The sequence below is a fragment of the Diuraphis noxia genome, unplaced genomic scaffold (assembly GCF_037042655.1).
Source record: "Diuraphis noxia isolate RWA-SAM2 unplaced genomic scaffold, SU_Dnox_SAM2 contig0002, whole genome shotgun sequence".
NCBI classification, from domain to species: domain Eukaryota; kingdom Metazoa; phylum Arthropoda; class Insecta; order Hemiptera; family Aphididae; genus Diuraphis; species Diuraphis noxia.
The window spans coordinates 36,119,253-36,140,466 of NW_028301712.1; the positions used below are offsets into that span (position 1 = coordinate 36,119,253).

Consider the following 21,214-nt stretch of genomic DNA (forward strand, 5'->3'; position numbering starts at 1 on the left):
TGCTGTAGGTCAGGTATAGAGTTGGGGATAGGTAGGATCCTTGAGGGGCGCCTGCGAGGGTAGTTGGAAAAAAAATTCCGGAAAAAAAATCCCCGCACTAGGAAAAAAAATCCCCAGTGGCATTATACCGGTAGTAATAAATTATTTTATAAATTTTATTATATGAAAAATAAAATAAATATTGTATATTATGTTAAAAATTGTTATTTTATAATAAATTAAATATTACTAAATATATAAATGTATTATATTATACGCATATAAAATGTATGCCATGATGGATAAACTTTCGGGGTTTTGAACAGTATACTCGAAATCGCGATCAAGATGTAATTCCAATTTCCAACTGACCAATTAGTTGTTATTTGTTTCAGTTCCGGTTTAAGATTAGATAGTAGACAACACGCATCCTATAATCGTCGTTAAGAGTGTTTTTCCAATGTAGGTACTCGTACTTTATAGGTATTCAGGTAGGTACACAATTAGAGATAATGAACTTTTTTCGATTGCAATAAATTGATGTTATAGCGATCATATTATATGGTATAGGTACCTATACGGCTATACTGCAAAGAAACTGCGCTCAGTCATTTGTTGGCACTGAATTAGTTTACTACATAGTGTATCCTTAAAAATGGAATTACTAAAAACACAACGAGGGTATAAAATTGCATATAAAGGCCATATGTATACATTACAAAAAATATGTTTGAATTTTATTCGTTGGCGTTGTTCAAAATTTAGTTCGCTTAAGTGTCCGTGTATTTTAAAAACGTGCTTAAATATAGATAAACCAACGTTTTTAACTTTAAATAATGACCACGTGCATGAGGGAAATGACAATTTAATTGGTGCAGCTAAAGTGAAACGATTAATGATCGAAAAGGCGAAATCATCACATGCAACACCTAGTCAAATATATTCGGAAATAGTTGCCAATTGTACTACCAATGTACTCGCAGAATTACCTCGGGAGGACTATTTAAAACGGTCGATTCGAGGTAATTGAAAGAACTATGTACACGAATCCAAAATGATGAAATAAATGTTGAAGACTTCCTAAAAGCGATTGCTCATAACATCAGAAAGCGCTGTAATGACTAGGTAATATTATAATTACATTACTTTTTACGGTACCTAATATACAATATTTATTTATATTACCAATTTTTTATAAAATGACAACTTTTAAAATAATATACAATATTAATTTTACTTATATTATATAATTTATAACATACCTAATAGTACGGTACTACTGGGGATTTTTTTTCCGGGATTTTTTTTCCCATGGATTTTTTTTTCCGCAATTCCCTGCGAGGATGTTTCTGGAGGACGAGAATGAGTCTTTGATTTTAGTGATGGAGGTCAGTAAGAAAAGATTCAATGATTTTAACGATTTCAGTCGGAATGTTGAGTTGAAAAAATTTGTAAAGGAAACCTTTGTGCCAAACTCGATAGAAGGCTTTCTCCACTTCGAGAAAGATGGAGGTGGTGTTACCGTTGTTGTTAAAGTTCTGGCTAAGTTGGTGGGTAAGTTTGGTTAATTGTAGAGTAGTTGAGTGTTCAGGTCTGAAGGCAAATTGTTCTGGACGGATTTTGTCTTTGAAATTGTTTTGAAGGTGAGCGAGAATGAGACGCTCGTAGATTTTAGATAATGAGAATAGTAGCGCAATGTGTCGGTAGTTTGTGGTCTTTGTCTGGTTTGAGAATGGAAATAATAACTGCTTTTTCCAGGCAAGTGGAGAGTAACAGATTCTGAAAGAGCTGTTGATAATCTTCGTTAGGAATAATACGATATTGCTTGGTAGGAATTTAAGAGCCGTGTTGGTGATGAGATCGTCACCAGGGGTTTCTTTTTGCGAAGACCACTAATGAGTTTTTGTATGGTGCTTGGGGTGGTAAATAGGTGGTAATTAGTTAGGTTGGTGTTGTATAGTAAGTGTATAGTGAGTGATGGTGATCCGTTACTTCTGATATGTCGGGGCTTCGGTTAATTTGAAATTGGCTTTTGAATGAGAATCGGCTATCAGTTCAGCACGATCTTTGGACGAGAAAAATATTGATAAAGATCGAACGAATGCACCCGTATACATATATACGCATCGACCAACCCTAGCGTTGTTATGATTGGTGGGCGTATCGGCGTTCGGCGAATGAACGTGACATCGATCTACGGGTCGCCAGGTATCCACAATGTCATTTTCACTCGGCAATATTGCGTAAAAATACTCGTGCACAATACAATATTGTTTGTACAAATAAATAAGCTAAACATATCTCATATAATATGTATACCTACCTATAAACATAAAATTACAAATTTTAGAAAGCTATAACTTATAAAATAAGTTTCCGGTAAAAAATGTTTATACCATCGTTTAAAAAATTTTAAATCATGAGGGGATTGGTGAAGTATATTTTAGTACAAAGTTTTTATTCATATACCTACCATAGATAACTAACTATGTACCTATAAATAAAATGTACAACCAAGCACTTTCTTTAAAATATTAGTTATTTATTTGATTTTATCGCCATGACTCCATAACATAATTTTAAGTAAGTACAATAAGTACATATACTAAAATTATTTTAATTATTTTTTTGATTGATGTTATAATATAGTACAGAGGTTCCCAAACTTTTTTATCTCGCGGTGCCCTTTTTTGAAATAAGAGGTTTACATGGTACCCCTCATAAAAAATAATAAAAAACCAGAACAATTTGTAATATAAATATTATGAAAATATTTATTTAATTGTAATTATACATATATTATAAGGCATTAGTTTTATTAATATTTAGGTATATATTTATTTAATTATTTATATATATTAAATTAATGGGATGATGAATGATAACATTTTACGGCAGCACGGAGAGTCCCTGTAGAGACACTACGGCGCGGCGCGCAATAGCGAACCACTGATGTAGTAGATATTTTACAGCTATATAGGACTAAGTACATGTACATATGCAATTACTTATAACCTATTATAATAAATTATGTGATTGATAATAGGTAATAATTGAATCACCAAATATTAAAATGGGACTTCAGACAAAATTATTGCGATAAATTAAAAAAAGGTGGTTAGCACAATTTTTTATAGTAATTTGTAAAAAAAATTTTAACTCCAATTCCTTTTCAACAGTGGACAATCTAATTATTGAATACCTTCCCAATTATCAAATTACATAACAAATGCTTTAAAATTAAGAAAACTATGCATCTACATATAATCAAATAAATAATTTTTGTTTTCAATAATAAACATAATATAATAATAGTCATACATTTTAACCACAGTTTGATATTTAGATAGGTACCTAGTACCTACACTTTATGCTAGAATCAGAATTACACATTAAAAAAAAACATTAAATTTTTTTTTATATTTAATCTGAGCTAGTATATCATAGCGGATAGGCCATTTTTGGCATACAGGAAAATTTTAAAAAGGGGTCCCCAAATGAAAAAAATCTAATAATACATAATATTAAAGGACCCATTGGCCATTACCAAAAATATCCCGAAGGAGAGGGCTCACCGGGAAATGCCCGGTAGGCCTATCCGTCCGTAGTATATTATGATTTAAGGTTAGATGGTTAACATGTAATTACAAAAAAATTCAAAATCAAAATAATAAAATTTTGAATTTTAATCCTTTTTAACCAAATTTTTCCAAAGAAGTATGATTGACTTTTTGGAAATATTTATTATAATATGTTATTGTGATTAGTTTTATTATGGTAAATATCAATTTTTGTATGATGCTATTGCTTAAAAATTAAAATTAAATGCTCATCAGAACTATATATTTAGGGTACAATTAATAATCAATAAAATGTAACAAAATCTTGTGTTGATATTTATTGGTATTGCTAAAACATAATTTAAATCAGTGATTGAACAGGTATACTTCATTGTGTTAGTTACTTATCTAATAATGATATGTTATTATATTCATATATTCTACCAATATTGATAATATTTAAATGTGGACTTAAAAAAATACCATACAGAATAAATATAATGAAATAAAGTACTGTACATTTTTATATATTTATGGATTTTTTTTTTTTTTGTGTGTGTGTGTTCAGCATAACTAGTCGAAATAATCCTTCAATTTCAAACTTTGGGGGTGGTTTCCGTTAGAAAAGTGAATATCCTTGGTGCGTTTTAGAGGTCAAAAGTAAACATTTTCAAAAAAAATCGAGAAAAACAAAAAAAAATTGACAGAAAAACGGGAATTTTTACGCAAAACCAGTTTTCGACCAAATCGAGTTTTTTATATGGTTCTAATTCAAAAACTAATCACTGTAAATACTTGAAATTTTCACTAAATGCTTATCTTAGTGTTATCTATATACAGTTTAATTTTTAAAAAAATTTGACTTTTTTTGAGTTATTTATAGACTACTGAAATTTTCGATTTTTATGAGAATTTTTTTTTGAAGTGTCGGTAAAAAAATGTTGGACAACCAAAAAAACATGAAAATTTAATACAAGATTCCTTTTGAGTTGTTCTTAATGAAGCTAAAAAAAATTAAAAATCGTTAGCCACATTTTTTTTTATAAGCGTTTATAGTTCAAATTTTTACGAAATCTGTCAAAAACATGAAAATTTGCAAGTAATTTTGAAGTTGAAAAATCATAAAACTTTTTGTGTTTATAACTAAGGATTAAAAATACAACACAGTTTTCCATAACCTTTTCTTCAAGTAGCTATAGAGAAAACTCGAAGCATCATTGTAGGAAAAATTTTAAGTGCGTTTGAATTTTAAATTTTTATGAAATAGCGTAACAATAACGATTTATCCTGAAACGGTTTTAAATATTTGTTATAAGTTGTAGATACTTGAAATTTTTTTTTTTTCAAAATGACCAACTAAGTTACTCTTAAATCATAAAGCTTCAATACTTCTGATAAATATAGGATATGTAAGGTATCCAAATCTACAGTATTATCTATAACAATATCTCTAAAAAAACAAACCCTTGTTCATATTTAAGTCAAAAAGAAAAACATTTTTGATTTTAAATAATGTAAAACTTGATTTTCCTAGAATAATCCAACAAAGACATTTAATCATGATGAAACTAGTCAGCTAACATGTCCTAAATCTGCCTGAGTATTATGTCCAACTGTTCAAGAAATATTCAAACTTAAAGATCTATATGCAGTTAAACAAAGTCATGAAAAATAATGGATTAGCTACAACATTATGCACTTAATCTGCAAATGGTATTTTTTCACCACCAATGGTAGTATATCTATTAAAAATATTTCCTACTTAATTAATGGTAACATTTTCCAAAAATTGTACGGTTGGAAAGCCAAATTTCAGATAGATTTTGAATTTTGAGCGTACCCAGCAATAAATGTACTTATTATACAATGATATGTTTTTTCTGTCTGTCATTAACTTTTGGAGTAGTCAAAATGTTCTAGTTTTTGATTTCAACATCTTTAATAATAGTAAAACTAATTTATGCATCGATAAGATAAAAATAAAATTTGAAAAGTGATTTTCAAAATCATCAGAAAAAATAAAACAAACAAAATCCTATACATATATATATAACTATATAGATAAAATTAGATACACAATAGACTTCTACTCACATTTTAATTAAATTTACTTTATTATTATTATCAAAACTGACTATTTCAAATTAAAATTAAAATTGATATATAATGGTACTAAAAATATATTAATATGAAAAACAAAAGAACATAGTACCAACTCAGATTCTTTACAGTCTTATTATTTCAATTAAATTATTTATGTAAATTATTATATTTAAATAATATTCTTAAAAATTAATGATAAAGACTTAATATTGTCTTATTTATTAAATTCAACTAAAATGTAATTGTATATCAATCAATTTATTTATGTTATCTTACAGGACACAGGTTATATTTATATTCAACAACTCAAAAATAAACAAAATCCTAAGTATTTATTAAATATCTAAAATTACAAACACTTCACATTTTCCTTCATTTTCATGTATCTGCATATTTGAAAATGTTATAGCTTTTACTTCTGTTCCTTGAGGATGTTTCCCAAGTTGAAACTCTTCTCCAAAGCCTTTAGCTTTAATTTTAAATGCTGTTGTGTCAAATTCTTCTATTTGTACTTTCTAAATTGAAATATTATACATTAATTAATACAGCATATTAAACTATGTTCAAGTTAATAAACCAAGTCAGCCGTGACCAGTTTTTGTAGGGCAGCAGTCAGGCAACATCTGTTTGTCACTTTGTCGCCCTTCCCCACTCCTAAGTGAAAACTTTTTGTACACCTGCCATATAGTATTGCCATGCCCCTACATACAAGTCGGCAACTGAAAACGTTTCTTAACTTAAACAGGAAATATTATTGGGAGATTTTAAAATTTTAAAATTACTGAACTAAATAGCTTACTCTTGCAATATAATTAGGTTCAGCACTAAATATGAACAACAATTCATCAAGAAAATTGTACAAAAGAGTCATCATATCGTGACCCTCAACTTCTATTTCATACGACTCTTTCATTTCAATATAATCAACCTCTGTCATGTAATGAAACATAGCATTGGCACATTGTTCAAATGCTTCAGACAAAGTACTTCCCCACGCATGTATTCTACAAAAATTAAAAGATATTAATAATTTTACATTCATTAACAATTACATTTTAGTTGAATTTAATAAATAAGACAATATTAAGTCTTTATCATTAATTTTTACTAGTATTTTCCAATATGTATTTAAGTTCTTTAATGAACAAAAAATAATACTAACTGAATATCTGCTGTATGGTCCAGATCTGAAACAAATATGTAAATTAAATAACGGTTTTAATAAACGAGAAGTATTTTAAAAACATAATATAACATTTACATATTTTTTAAGCATTAATTGATTTATGAAAAACCTATAACATAAAAATAATGAATAGTAAAAGTTCAGTAGGTACAATGAACAAAAAATTGTAGAGGAATTGAAAAATTTAACATTAAAAGTGACTCATGAAGAAATTGTTGACAAATAACATTTACCTTTAAAAGAACACTCATTTTGACTTTAATATAAAATCAGCATGGGCATAAATAGAGGGAGGCTTAGCAGAATTAGCACCCTCAATTTTAAAATTAGCACCATAAAATAATGTCTGTTCTTATGTATCAAACACTTCTTCTTATAAAAAAAAAAACTAAAATGACAAAATGCATAGCTTAAGCACCCTTATTTTTTTATTTTTTTTATTGAAATTGCGCCTATGATAAAAAGGAATTATGTTGTACAAGAATAATAAGATGTTATGGTGTGAGTGATGGAAGCCAGTAAGGCTGCTGCAAAAATACACTTGGGATTTTTATTTATTACGTATATGGAAACATGGTAAAGAGATATACACAATTTTTTTCGAGATGTCAAGAAAGATTGTCTGGTAATGAATTAAAAGCAAGATTTGAGGTAATGATACCTCCAGGACCCCCATATCATACTTTTGGTCCAGGCACAGAACTAAATCCTGGTCCCCTCTTAGATAACAATTCATTTTTAAACATTTTTCTTATATATATTGAAGTAATTAATTGCATAAACGCCAGACACTTCAACAGTCCAGGCTCCAGTGCCATGGATTCTTTTGACCCCCCCCCCCCTTTTGGGAGCCCTGGCCACTGGATACCTCATCACTTTTTAGTCTTTAATATTTTAGTTAGGTATCAAAATATTTACAATTCTATCACAAATGTAATTAATTTGTAGTAGGTTAGGTTAAAAAAAATTTATATAGGTATATCAGTAGGCTTAGATAGCTATTCTAGCTAGGAATGCCTTAATTAATAATTTAATAAAAAGGAGGTAAATAATTCAAAATATATTTTAAATAATTGAACAAAAACAATTTTTAATTTATAGAATCAAGTAAAAATAAAACCAACTTTTGACTGTCCTAAAAATGTTAATTTCGAAAATATCAAAATAACTCAAAAAAAATAAAGCGATTCAAATCCATTCTCAAAAATAGTGGTTTCTATTTAAGACATTTTTATTTTACTGCGCATGCGCTGATAAAAATAGTTAAAACTAGAATTATCAAAAACATATGTATTTGTATATGATATATAATAATACAGGGATGGCCACTAACCTTAATTTTAGGAGGGGCAAATGTATGAAGCTATTTTGAAGTGAGCCACATTATTAAAATAGAAAATTTTTAATTTTATAACAAATTTTTTACACTACACAGAGCATTATTGTTCAGGTAGGTAGGTACACATTAAGAAATGGGATTTTACTTTTGAGAAGTGTTTTTTATATTATATAAATTAGAGATTGGTGTCAAGAGCCACAAGAGACTCACTTGAGAGCCGCATACAGCTCCTGAGCCTCGTTGTGGCCACCTCTGTAATAATGTTTGTGGTCCTGTAAGCAATAAAATCCCTAATCAAATTCCAGGTGATGTGCTCGAAATATTTCCTGTTTCTTTTAAAATTGAACACACAGAATATGTGAAAGATATTTTTACCTACTTGATTACTTATTACTTTTATCAATAATTAAAGACAGAATTATGATTTTTATTATCTTATAAAATATAAAATATGCCAATTGTTCTGGTTAAACTACCATAAAAAGGTACATTAAGTTTTTCTTTTTTATACCACTTTTTATATTTATTAGTTATTCTTATTACAGCTTGAAAATTCAACAAGAAACTCTTTTTTTTAAATTGTTAGTAAAATATAACCTATTTTTCCACAAAATTGGAAATTACAACTCAAACTAATAATTAGCAATATCGTTGATAAAATAAGCTATATTTTAAAAAGAGAAGAAGACAGTGTATATCTCATCAAAAATACGTAAATAATTAATAAAAATAAATGGTACATAATACACATAATATAATATAAAAATATGTAATCAAATTATTAGATATTTAAAGTTTTGTTTTTGTGTTCTATTTTATAATTGATAAACCAGAAATTGTACAAACTAACTTACATTTGTGATTGAACCATAACAAGGTATAATACAAAAACATATTTGGCAAGCCTCACATTCGTATTTGCACTCCGGTAAATTCCAGTCTTCTTCTTTAATGTCACCCATATTTCACAATGTTCTTTATTGAATATTTATATTATATTTTATAAATAAGTAAACATAAGCAAAGTTTAGTTTGAACTGAAATGTGTAAGCAAATGATTTAATATTTAATCATTTATAGTATTTGGTATAAGTTAAGTTATAACACAGAACAATGTTATAACTAAGTCATAGAATATAGATTAGACTAAGTAGTAAGTAGTAAACTAGGTAGTTAAACTAGTAAATAAAGAAAAAGAAAGTCAATTTTTATCGTTATCAAAACCAAACGGCAAACAGTACCAACCACGATTTAAGATAGTATATCTATATGGTACCAACACTATTATAATTTCGTCATGACCTTGAAAAAATAAAAACCACGTGATAAACTTATAAATCATAACCACAATTTAATTTACACTACATTTCAAAAGAGAACATATAGTATATACACAAATCGACGAATCGATTGTAAATGGGAAATCAATCCGTTCATTGTATGAAAAGACTTGGTACATATAGCAAATGAACATGAAATATTTAAATAGTATTTATGTGACCTTTAACATGTTTAATTAACATTGACTTAAGATTAAATGATTTATCACAATCATTACAGAAGTACACATTTCTTTTCAAAAGTCTGTGCTTTTTAAAACCCTCATGTTTTTTCCTTAAATGCTTATTTAAACCTGAAATGGACATAAATTTAGCTTGGCAAACCTCACAGGAAAACATATTAAAAATAATATACTAATTTATAAAAAAAAATTGTATGTCAAAATAAAACTTAAAATTGGGAAACCGGAAAATCTACTAGTCGGCGCTGGCTAAACAAGAAAAGTTTACTAACAAGGAGTACACTACTAAAATAGGCAATCTTTCAATAACCCCGAAATCTCCAATTTATTGTTGAGTGCCCTACTTTTATTTTTATGACCCAATTAATGCGATAAGATAAAATGCATGCAATGAATAGGTATTTTCGACGTTCAGCTTTGACTATCCTCTTATTGCTCTTATTATTAGGGCCCGTATTACAATAATTGAACTCAGGTTAAACTACCGAATTCGGCCGGTTAAATCAGTGGTTCAAGCGTAACCGAGGTTTAAACTATGACGTTTAATAAAACGGTATAAATCATATTTCGCCGCCAAAATCATGACTTTTGGCAGCAATTAATAAATCTACATTCTACAATCACAATTTATATACAATATATAATACCGTGATAAGTGATGTGGTTTAAAATAATAACCGCGAACGTGGTACCATATACATGGTATAAGTGTGATAAGGAAATGGATCATACGAAAAAATTTTCCTGCGAAGAACGGTTCGTGTTATTAATTTGTTTTGTCATAAACACGATGTAGAGAAGATATCTTCTCTACATCGTGGTCATAAAATAAAAATACTGTTATAATATAATATTTAAATCATAAGGGCCAGTTGTAAGTTGTACCGTCTCTGATTAAAGTTAACGGGAGTTTAATCTAGTGACTAGAGGGGTTCGTAACATAGACATAACAATAATATTATTATGTCTATGGTTCGTAACCACAGGTACAACTGGCCCTATGCGGTAAATCTACGGTACAATCATGGAACGAGTGAATTAATGAATTTTAAAGTGATAAGAATATAACAAATATTTTTTAAAACTTCGCCGTTACGTTGGCTACACTCACGTCCACCGTTTCGTTACGAACCCCCTCTAGTCACTATAGGTAACAACAATCGGAACGCACTTCAAACTCAACGACGCGCAACTACTTTAGCGGTACCTCTCTTCTTTCTCGTCAATTGCTTATTTGCTTGTTCTCAGCGTCAGTACACGCAGAGCTAAGGCCCAATTTTAGGCGACTTGCGATTTCTCAATTCTCAGGTTTTTAAAAATTTTCATCCGTTCCGATCCAGCTACGATGGCCATCTCAAAGCCCGAATTAGCCTGCGTCTACGCCTCATTGATCTTAGCCGACGATGACATCGATATCACGGTAAATATTCTCAATCCTCGTATAATGTCGATGTTTATGTTATATTGTGACTAATACAATGTCTGAGAGTCCCTTCTATTTCTCTACTTCAATCCACGATGGTCTGTTATCCAGCTGTAAACGCCACCGAATTCAATGGCCATTTCCTTTGCCAAGAATTTACACGACAACTGTCGCCACCATTTTTCACGTTAACCACGGTGATCCATTAAGCTCGAGGACCACATTTGCGCTGTCTGCGACCGAAATAATCGCGGATATAAACTAAACAACAGTGAATTGTCTACTGATTTTTCGTTCTCAGCGTTGCCTCTTTAAAGTTGCCTTTTCCATTTGTATTGACTGGATTTTCGTGCTCTTTTTTTTCAAAATTCCGTTCCCACTTAATTGTCGAAATGGTATCGTATCAATATGTTTCGAAACTCGGTTTAGAGGATATCTGAGAACTTTAACTACTCATGTTCTATTAATATGGATAATATATTATAAGATTCTTTTCTTATTGTTGACGCATATTATGTTAAAGCTTGCAATTTATTGTGTAATGAGTAAAAATGTGAAATGGTCAATCGCTTTTATAATATGTTATAAATCCTTTATTTTAGATACGTTACATTATCTTCTGTAAGATATTTTGCTTTTGGTTGATAATAAATAGACCATAATCTAAATTATAAGGTTGTTTTCAGCTGGTTTTAGCTATGTTTATTTTATTTATGATCTTATTATTAAAGGGAGAAAAAATCCAAACAATCCTAAAGGCTGCCAATGTTGAAGTTGAACCATACTGGCCTGGTTTGTTTGCCAAAGCTTTAGAATCTGCAAATGTTAAAGATTTAATCTCGAACATTGGATCGGCAGTAGGAGCTGCACCGGCTGCAGGTGCCGCAGGTATGATTATTTTCCTATAACAAAAAACTATTTTCATGAAAATTAAGAGTAAATGATAAATTTACATCCAATTGCAGTTGCTGCACCAGCGGCTGAAGCCAAGGAAGAAAAGAAAGTAGAAAAGAAGGAAGAAGAGAGTGAAGAGGAAGATGATGATATGGGCTTTGGTTAGTATATTTAGTTTATACCCGTATAATCTTTTGTTTAAGTTCACACGTACATACTCTGCTGCTGAATAGTATGGCCCTTTTGGTCTATGCCAGGTGCTACATTATAAATTTCAAGACCATTTGTAAACTTTACTCTATTCAGTTTAAGTTGACTCTCTCTCGCGCATGCATACTGAACCGCCAAAACGGTCAGACCCCTCTGGTCGGGGAATGGTGATCCGTGATTGGTCGCCTAACCTAACCGGTGTCATGGTCAATAGGTGGTAAGGCGACATCGGACACTAGCGCTGCAAGACATGCAACTGAATAGAGTATATACACAAAAAAAATACTATATCTACAATTAATATAGTCTGTATATTCCATATTTCTGTGTTTTTACTATTTAGTTCAGTATGTAATATATTATATACTGCTAATTATATATCAAATTCTATGTGAAATATGGTTTAAACATACATTTGTTAATTATATACTATTATGTAAATACATTTTAAAACATCTTTGTGATATTTATACTACTTTTACCTCAACTTGTCATGCAGTTATACCCTTCTATTTTATTAAAATTTCCAAGGAATGGTTTTGTTAGTAGACAAGTAGGAAATTCACCAGCTAAAAGAAAACTGTTTTTATGTGAATGTACCCTTGCTTAGTTGTGTAGTTCTTAGTTGTCATAACAGATAGAGGGTTGGATGCTTAACCAAATTTTTTTTTTTTTGTTGAATTGAGTTTAGTGAACACTATATTTTCTTATTTATTTACTATAAATAAATATGACGTAAGGTTTTGTGATGTATGTAACCTAATTTAGCTTTGTTTTTTTAAAAAAATGTAGTTGTAATTAAGTAGTCTTTCTTTCTTACTTTGTGTACTTTGCATTATCTTAAGATACTGATTAAAGACTATTTCCAATGATTAATATCAAATTTGGCATGTATTATCATAATTTTATTGATGAGTACAATTTGTATGAGGAAATCAACACCTTACTAATGTTACAATATAAATTAGATTTACATAAATATTTTATTATTTTTATAACTTCAGTTTTAAATACCTCATATTTCTGTTCATCCGTTAAGTTACGTCATGTTCATAGTTACAATTATTAGTTAGTTTGTCAGTTATATAATATTTTTTGTTTGTATTAAAAGAAACCCTATACATGCATTTGTTGTCTCAATCTATCAATTGCGGAATATATCAATTTTATGCTGAGCAGTTTGAATCTTATACCTTTAGCTTAAAAATTGGAGCGAATAGACTGATTATGAAACTCGATAGTAAAAACATAATATGTGTTTTGCTGGAAGTATATTTTCCCGTTAATTCAGTTATTAAGTGAGTTAAGGGCATTTTTATTATACAATTTATTATACGCACACAACTCAAAAACTGAATTATCCTAATTAACCAATTCCAACTAAATACAGATATTGTTCTTACCATAACATTTCATAACTATTCACTCTAATTTTTAAGCTAACAGAATAAGATGTGAACTGCTCAGCATAAATTTATTATATTCCGTGTTTGTGTTAGACTGAAACAACAAATGTGAGTGTGGCGTCCTCTTATTTTCATAACTTTTCTTCAAAGTAACTTCAAGATGAACAGTATTATCAAAGATATCAATAATGACTATTAAATATAATTTATAAATACTGTGGAATCCGCTAATTATAGACGCCGTATAAAGGGCACAAATCGGCAGAGTCCCTAACAAATGCATACATTTTAGGCAATTTAACTTCATTGATAAGGGACAAACCGTTGGTTTTATAAGAGACATAGTTTCATCTGTTAAACCCTGTTTTCTTAATGATACTGTGATTATCTAATCATAATGTCTATTATATTTTATGCCATAAAATATGTTATAATTTCATACGTAGATATACAGGTATATATTTCATTTTTATCCTACTATCACCATGTGCATATTTCATGAAGATAGAAATGGTTTTCGAAATAATATTTCTAATAAGTATACAAATTATAAATGTATGTAAATAACTAAAAATTATTTGTCTTATTTTCAACATGTATGGTCAAACTACATACAAAAATCATTGGTTAATTGAAACAGTCGGATATTAGGTACTAATTGGTCATCGCCCAATGTGTCCCAATTTATCAGATTCTACTGTATAGATTATTGTGGTGTTAGCTTAAAATATATTAAGATACTGGAAATTTAACAATCTCTGAATGAGCTTTAATGGTTTCAATAAAATATTTTAATATTAAATTTTTTATTTCCAGGTCTATTTGAATAAAAATCAACTCCATCGACTGACTTACCTCTACCAAAATAACAACATTAACTTTATTTGTATTATTTTGTAACTTGTACAACTATGCAGTTTAAATTAAATGTTGTTATATTTTAATATTTATGTTATTAATGTTTTTTTAGACCTTAATGTTTTCCAATATTAAATTTTTGAACACTTGGTAATCCAAAGCTATTGCTTATTTCCTTAAAAATCTTTTGGTTATTTGAATAAAAAACCTTGCATCTAGGTGGTCTTGGTAATTTTAGGAAAAACTATATGACAACCACCATTCAAAGTGCATTACTTGCCAATTTTAGGTGTATTTGTCAAAATGTATTTTTATAATTATTAATAATTTACCCAACAATTGTGTATAAATAAAGCTTATTATTTGTCTACTCACTCAAATTCTAATCATAGGTTGTTATTCAGCGGGTTTTCTGATTAATTCTTTGCCTTTTTTATACTTGAACCACTCAGAAATTTAAAATTTTCAAAAAGTTGCACTGAATTATTGGGAATATATTCGATTTATATTAATGTTCATTCTTTTCTATCCTGATTTGTTATACTTCCAAGTGTTATAGAAGAAACCAGTAAAATGATCACCCAGATGCATCAAATTGTTGATACCATAGTCCATAGACATATAGAATAGACTAGGAATGATACGAATTATGTGAGGCTAATATGACTTAATAAATTTGCGGTTTTACATGGTAAACATTTATCGTTCCTGGTCTATTCTATTGCGTATATGTCTATGGTTGATACCCTTGAGCTCTAAAGATTATAGTACACTGATAAAAAAATTGTAGGTTATTAAAATGTATTATGTAATAAATTATAATTTAATCTTGTAATTGGTTGATATCAGATGGTGAATAATTAATAATAAAATGGTGATTAATTATTGATCATTGATCAATATTTTAAACAATTACAACGAAGAATTTCATATAAGAAAAATCAAATTATCTAAACTCGATTTAGTCCTTGACTTTTGAACTACTTCCTAACCAAAACTACCTTTGATAAATATTAAAGGTTCATCAATAGCTTACAAGTTGAATACTTAGTCTGTATTAAAAATTCATATTTAAATTTAGCAAAATGTCCGATAAATTTATATCCGTCAAAGATTTTGAAAACTATGCTGTTGGTGCCTTGCCGCGAGCTGTTCTTGGATATTATCAAAGTGGGGCATGCGACGAATACACACTTTCTATTAATAATAAAGCATTTAATAAGTAAGATTTAAAATTTTTTTTTAATATTAACAATACATAAGAAATGTCTAAATGTACTATCTGGTTTGAAGATTGCGCATAGTACCACGGATGTTACGTGATGTACAAAATAGGGATTTAAGCATCACTGTTCAAGGTGATACAGTAAAAGTACCTATAGGTATATCTCCTTGTGCTATGCACAAAATGGCTCATGAAGATGGAGAATGTGCGTCAGCTAGAGGTAATATACTTTCAAAGAATTAGTACCTAATATTTTACACTATAGTCAATTAAAATTAAAAACTTTAATGTATTGTATTTATTAATCAATGATTCTAAAATAAATGAATTAAATAGCTGCTGGAAAGCATGGTGCAATTTTTATACTTTCAACATTGTCAACGTGCAGTTTGGAAGAAGTTGCTGCGGCAGCACCAAACACTGTTAAATGGTTTCAATTGTATATATATAAAGATAGGTAGACAATGTTAATTATTAGCAAATCTCAAATACATTTACTTTAAATTTATAATATTTGTTTGAGATAATAATAATATAGTACATTAATTATAGGGTTTTAACTACATCATTAATAAAAAGAGCCGAAAAAGCTGGATACAAAGCACTTGTGTTGACTGTTGATGCCCCTGTGTTTGGCATCCGGTATAAAGACATAAAAAATAACTTTAGTTTACCAAGTTGGTTAAAGTAAGGCAACTATATAAAATAACTGATTATTTTATGATTTTATTAAAATTATTATATTCTAGATTAGGGAATTTCTCTGAAGACCTGTCAGTAATGCATCAAACTAGTGGTTCAGGCTTGACAAAATATGTAATGAGTCTTTTTGATGATCGTTTAGTTTGGGATGACATCAAATGGCTTAAAAGGTTATTATTAAAATACATTATGCAAAAATATTTATGTCTGAAAGCTAATATACTGGAATGAATACAAAAATGAATATCTTTTATTTTTAGCATTACAAACCTGCCAATTATAGTAAAAGGTATTTTGAGTGCAGCTGATGCAAAAATTGCCGCTGACATGGGGTGTGATGGTGTATTTGTTTCCAATCACGGTGGAAGACAGTTAGATACAGCTCCAGCCACTGTATGTTATGAGTGCTGTGTAATCAAAAAAAATTTCTTCTTGATAACTCTGAATAGCATGCAATTTATTTTAGATTGAAGTGTTACCAAGCATTGCACGAGAAGTTGGACATCGTGTTGATATTTATCTCGATTGTGGCATAAGACATGGAACTGATGTATTCAAGGCTTTAGCTCTTGGAGCTAAAATGGTACCTACATTTCTAATATTTACTATCTTTATGAGTTATACTCATTAATTTCCTTTAGAACTTTAAAATTACATGTAATTGGTAAAGTTTTAATATTTGTTTGTGTAGGTAATATATTATTTTAATTTCTAGGTTTTTCTAGCGCAGCCTATATTATGGGGCTTGACATATGATGGTCAAAAAGGCGTAGAGGACGTTTTTGGTATTGTTATTAATGAATTTGATAACGCTATGGCTTTAGCAGGTAACTATTTTTACAGTTATGCATAATGTTAAATTGCATCGGGTTTCAACTAAAATACATGACGTTTTCAGGTTGTGTGTCAGTAGATCAAATTGAAAAGGAAATGGTGGTACACAAATCAGTATATTCTAAACTTTAAGTATATTATAATATATTGTTATACACTTATACTTGTACAAAATTGAAATAACAAGTATATAGATTTGCTAATAAATATTTTTAACGTATAAAGTTCATGGTACTCCTAAAATGTGTCATAACGTAAAAACCTTAACATTGAAGCACTATCTGGCCTCAATCCAAATCAATCAACTACTCAAATCCACCCAAGCTAGTGAATTAATTTCAGAGAACCATACGCTTCAACTAAAAAGATACTGGTGTAGTGGTGTCATCAGAGGCGCAAACTAATTCAAATTATGGGGTGGCAAAACAAAAGTATTCAATACCTACCTGTTAGAAAAAAAAATTTCACTGTGCTCACTTACATATAAATAATAATATTAAAATTTATCAAATAAAAATATAATATAATATAAATGTATTGTAATATAATGTATGCTTATTGTAATGTCTGAAAATTGACCAATGAGTATCATTCAATTGACCTACCAAATGAAGAGAGGCAATTGCCCTCCCTGCACCCCTAGATTTGCGCCTCTGGGTGTCATAACCTTTTAAATCTTAAACTTTATTAATGATTAAATAATCTTATCTTCTTTCTTCCAAGTTAGATTGTTTCCGTTCTGGTGGCCAGCCCTCCACACTTTTTTCATGTTGTATATTTTAAGGTACCACATTCACTTACTGTATAAAATACTAAAAAATAAAAGTTGAAATAGAGTTTCTCTGATTTATATCATTTTATGTCCTACTATATCCAAGATATACTAAAGTATGATGTACGATATATATTTATTTATATTAAAGCATTTAAAGAATAATGACTTATGTATACAAATATCTAAACCACTATAATTGAGAAAAAATATCTTATTATAATTTATAATTATAAAAAGATTAGAGTACCAAGTAATTATACAAATTTTTAAATAAATAGAAATTGGTAAATAGGTATTCCATTTAGAAAAATCTAAAAATTATTGTATTAATTATCAAAAAGTATATTTTTCTTTATATTTCACTCTAACTGTATGATCAGTGATCACCCTTGTTCTGCACTCATGTAGAGTTCTTTCCTCGCACCAATTAGTTCCATGTCACTCTATTATGTTTACCAAAATTTGCTAAAATAGTAATCACTAATTTTCATAACTGCTCTCACTACATAGGACTAAGGAGTCACCTCTTGTTTATTAAAATATACCTACAGATGTTCAGTGGCGCAACTATGGGAAATTTGTGGCTTGTAACCCCCTCTCCCTAAAATGTTTTTAAAAGTAAAATATTTCAAAGTGAAGACCTCCCAAAAATAGATCCGAATTGCGCGAGTGCAGACGTTAAATTAAAGACAGTCATAATTTAAATTATGCAACTGGTGAAAATTCTAAAAACTTAATAAATTTGAAATTTCTATTCAACCTTATACACTTTTAAGATACTGCCTAATTTACTGAACTGAGAATATAGCGGCCGTAGTGTTAGCAAATCAAGTACGAATGGACTGATACTCCACAAGAGTCATTATAATACCCCCACACAACTCCCTACCAAATTCCAAATTGCTCTGTCGAATATCACATTTAATATAATATACAATTTTTGTATTTATAACCTAGATCAATATGATTATATTATGTTCATGGATTATTATATATATATATATATATTGTATTTACATTATAGTCTTACATGAAACTCTGACATGAACGCAGTTTGTTCCATAGACTATTAGAAACAAACTACGTTTTTTATTACTTTTAAAAAATAGATATTAATTTTTACTTTTCAATAATTACCCTCTAGGTACAATTAATTTTATTGAAATCTTATTTAGGTGTTTTCTTTAATGTCAAATTATTTTAATCCTTACCAAGGAGTGAACTAAGGTTAATTGAAAGCATTTGTAATTCATCACTTAATGATTATTGAAAATTAAAAAGTAATTATGATTTTACATACATCATCAAGCAATTTACTAGAGCAGTTAATTTAAAATTTGGTTTGTTCCAGGGGGATAATCGAAAAGTTTGATTTACAAAATTGTAGAAGATTTTTGATTATGTACCTACCTAAGTTAGTATTTAATATATATTGATACTAAATATGACAACAATTTTCAACCCACAAATAGTATATGATCCAAGACTTAAATAACTGTTAATTTATATATTATATCTATTTATTCCACTATTATATACCTATAGTTTAAAAATTAAGAAACACACTGGTATGTTTTGTTTTTTTTTATTGTTAAAAAGTAGAAATTCTTTTTTACTTTTCAATAATAATTATAGTTTAATTATTAAACTTTATCATTTATTTTATTGAAATCTTATTCGGGTGTTTTGAATCAATTTTTTTTAATCCTCACTTTGAAGTGAACTAGTGAACTAAAATTAATGGAAAAAATGTCTAATTAATCACTTGAAGATATGGCAAACTCACTGATCCAAAGAAATGTTTTCCATTTTCAATAATATTAAGTACAAAATATTAAAATTATAAAATAGAAAAATAAAAGTTATTATGGGCTTGTGTTTGAAAATATTTGAATTTTAATAAATGTATTGTATATTATAAAGCAGCTTATATGAGGGATCTTCTATTGTATTTTTAATTTTCTGGTCGAGAAACAAAAATTTGTATAATCCTCATAATTCATCTTCAAATAGGTACACAAAATACAACCTTGGACCCCTGATATTAACATTTCAAATAGTTTAAATATCTGTAGCTCTGTCAAATACTATATTATTTGGTACTCAGTATCGTTTTAGTGATGGTTTATTATAGTAATATTTGTTATAAAAATTTGTATAGGTACCTATGACTTATTTGATTAGATATATGCATTATGAAAAACTAACTTAACCACAAAAAATTTGAATGCAATATAAAAATAATTGTATATGCCTAGGAATTAAAAATATCAAATACTTATTGCATGTGATTTATTGATAAAATTAAAAAAAAAATTTATACCCACCTATTTTATTTTTACAAATGTTGATAGCAAAACTAACTTTCGATGATTAATATTACCTACAAAATGAAAAGTAAAATTTAATGTCTACTAATTTTCATATACAAGGAAATTATACTGATTTCAAGATACAAGTGTACCTACAACCTTTTGATAGTTTTGTATTACCTTCTATTCAGGCACAAATTTAAAAACAAAATCCTTCATCTCAACTATACATTTAAGTATATGGATGTGATTCCAAATCACTGTCTAGTGTAAAACGTGTTTTTATTTAAGTAAATGCCTTAAAAATGTTCTAATGCAACGAAACATGCAGGGTTCTTATTATTTCGCGCGTAGGTACTGATTCACATAGATGGTGCGATTTCTTAACAGTATTTATTTTATAAGTTTTAATTGATCCGATTTTTGCGGTACACTAGAAATTTACACGGTATTTAAATAAGGTACAACCCTGGCCGTATACAAAATTTCATTATTATTGGTAATGTTTTTAAGTTTTCATCGATATTTCTGCGACAGGTAACCAGGATGTGACATTCGACCACAGATATGTATTTTTATATATCTGTGTATTCGACAGAGAAACTTGGAATTTGGTAAGAAGTTGTATGGGGATATTATAAATTATAATGGCCCTTGTGAGGTTTCAGCCCATTCGCACTTAATAGTTGATTTGCCCACGCCACGGCTGCTCACTAAGCTGCTGTAGCCTAATTTCAGAAAATCAGCAGTTCAGCAAATTACTAATTAGACCAACACTGAACACAAACATTTTTCTCAATATCATATTTGTGGTTAATTTCTCCATGAATTATCATCATTTTTAATCTTATCATTGCCGGACACTGTGAGTGATAAGTTATATTTT

General features: G+C 28.9%; 3 protein-coding genes and 1 non-coding gene across 6 annotated transcripts; 3 read left to right on the plus strand and 1 right to left on the minus strand.

Moving 5' to 3' along the window:
- Positions 1–5,955: 5,955 nt before the first annotated feature.
- Archease (protein archease) lies at positions 5,956–9,365 on the minus strand. Of its 3 annotated transcripts, none has more exons than XM_015509781.2 (4): positions 9,022–9,352; positions 6,805–6,829; positions 6,442–6,646; positions 5,956–6,157 (listed from the first exon to the last, which is right to left on the minus strand). In XM_015509781.2, exons 1-4 carry the CDS (start codon positions 9,059–9,061, stop codon positions 5,978–5,980), a joined length of 450 nt encoding a protein of 149 aa, XP_015365267.1. In that variant the 5' UTR covers positions 9,062–9,352; the 3' UTR covers positions 5,956–5,977. The 3 variants fall into 3 exon arrangements, with proteins under 3 accessions (XP_015365267.1, XP_015365266.1, XP_089075214.1); XM_015509780.2 differs by having other exon boundaries at positions 9,078–9,350; XM_089219088.1 differs by lacking the exon at positions 5,956–6,157 and adding an exon at positions 6,164–6,378 and having other exon boundaries at positions 9,078–9,365.
- A 1,486-nt stretch (positions 9,366–10,851) lies between these two features.
- RpLP1 (Ribosomal protein LP1) lies at positions 10,852–14,568 on the plus strand. Its single transcript, XM_015509806.2, has 4 exons — positions 10,852–11,109; positions 11,844–12,000; positions 12,078–12,167; positions 14,439–14,568. The coding sequence occupies exons 1-4, from the start codon at positions 11,035–11,037 to the stop codon at positions 14,450–14,452; spliced, it is 336 nt and encodes a 111-aa protein (XP_015365292.1). The 5' UTR covers positions 10,852–11,034; the 3' UTR covers positions 14,453–14,568.
- LOC149058393 (small nucleolar RNA snoR122) lies at positions 13,080–13,150 on the plus strand. Its single transcript, XR_016190663.1, has one exon. It is a non-coding gene; the product is annotated as a small nucleolar RNA snoR122 (small nucleolar RNA).
- Positions 14,569–15,408: 840 nt separating the features above from the next.
- Positions 15,409–17,465, plus strand: Hao (Hydroxyacid oxidase). The gene is made up of 9 exons (XM_015509784.2): positions 15,409–15,702; positions 15,774–15,925; positions 16,042–16,162; positions 16,258–16,392; positions 16,455–16,577; positions 16,668–16,800; positions 16,874–16,990; positions 17,123–17,234; positions 17,306–17,465. Exons 1-9 carry the CDS (start codon positions 15,566–15,568, stop codon positions 17,371–17,373), a joined length of 1,098 nt encoding a protein of 365 aa, XP_015365270.1. The 5' UTR covers positions 15,409–15,565; the 3' UTR covers positions 17,374–17,465.
- Positions 17,466–21,214: the final 3,749 nt, after the last annotated feature.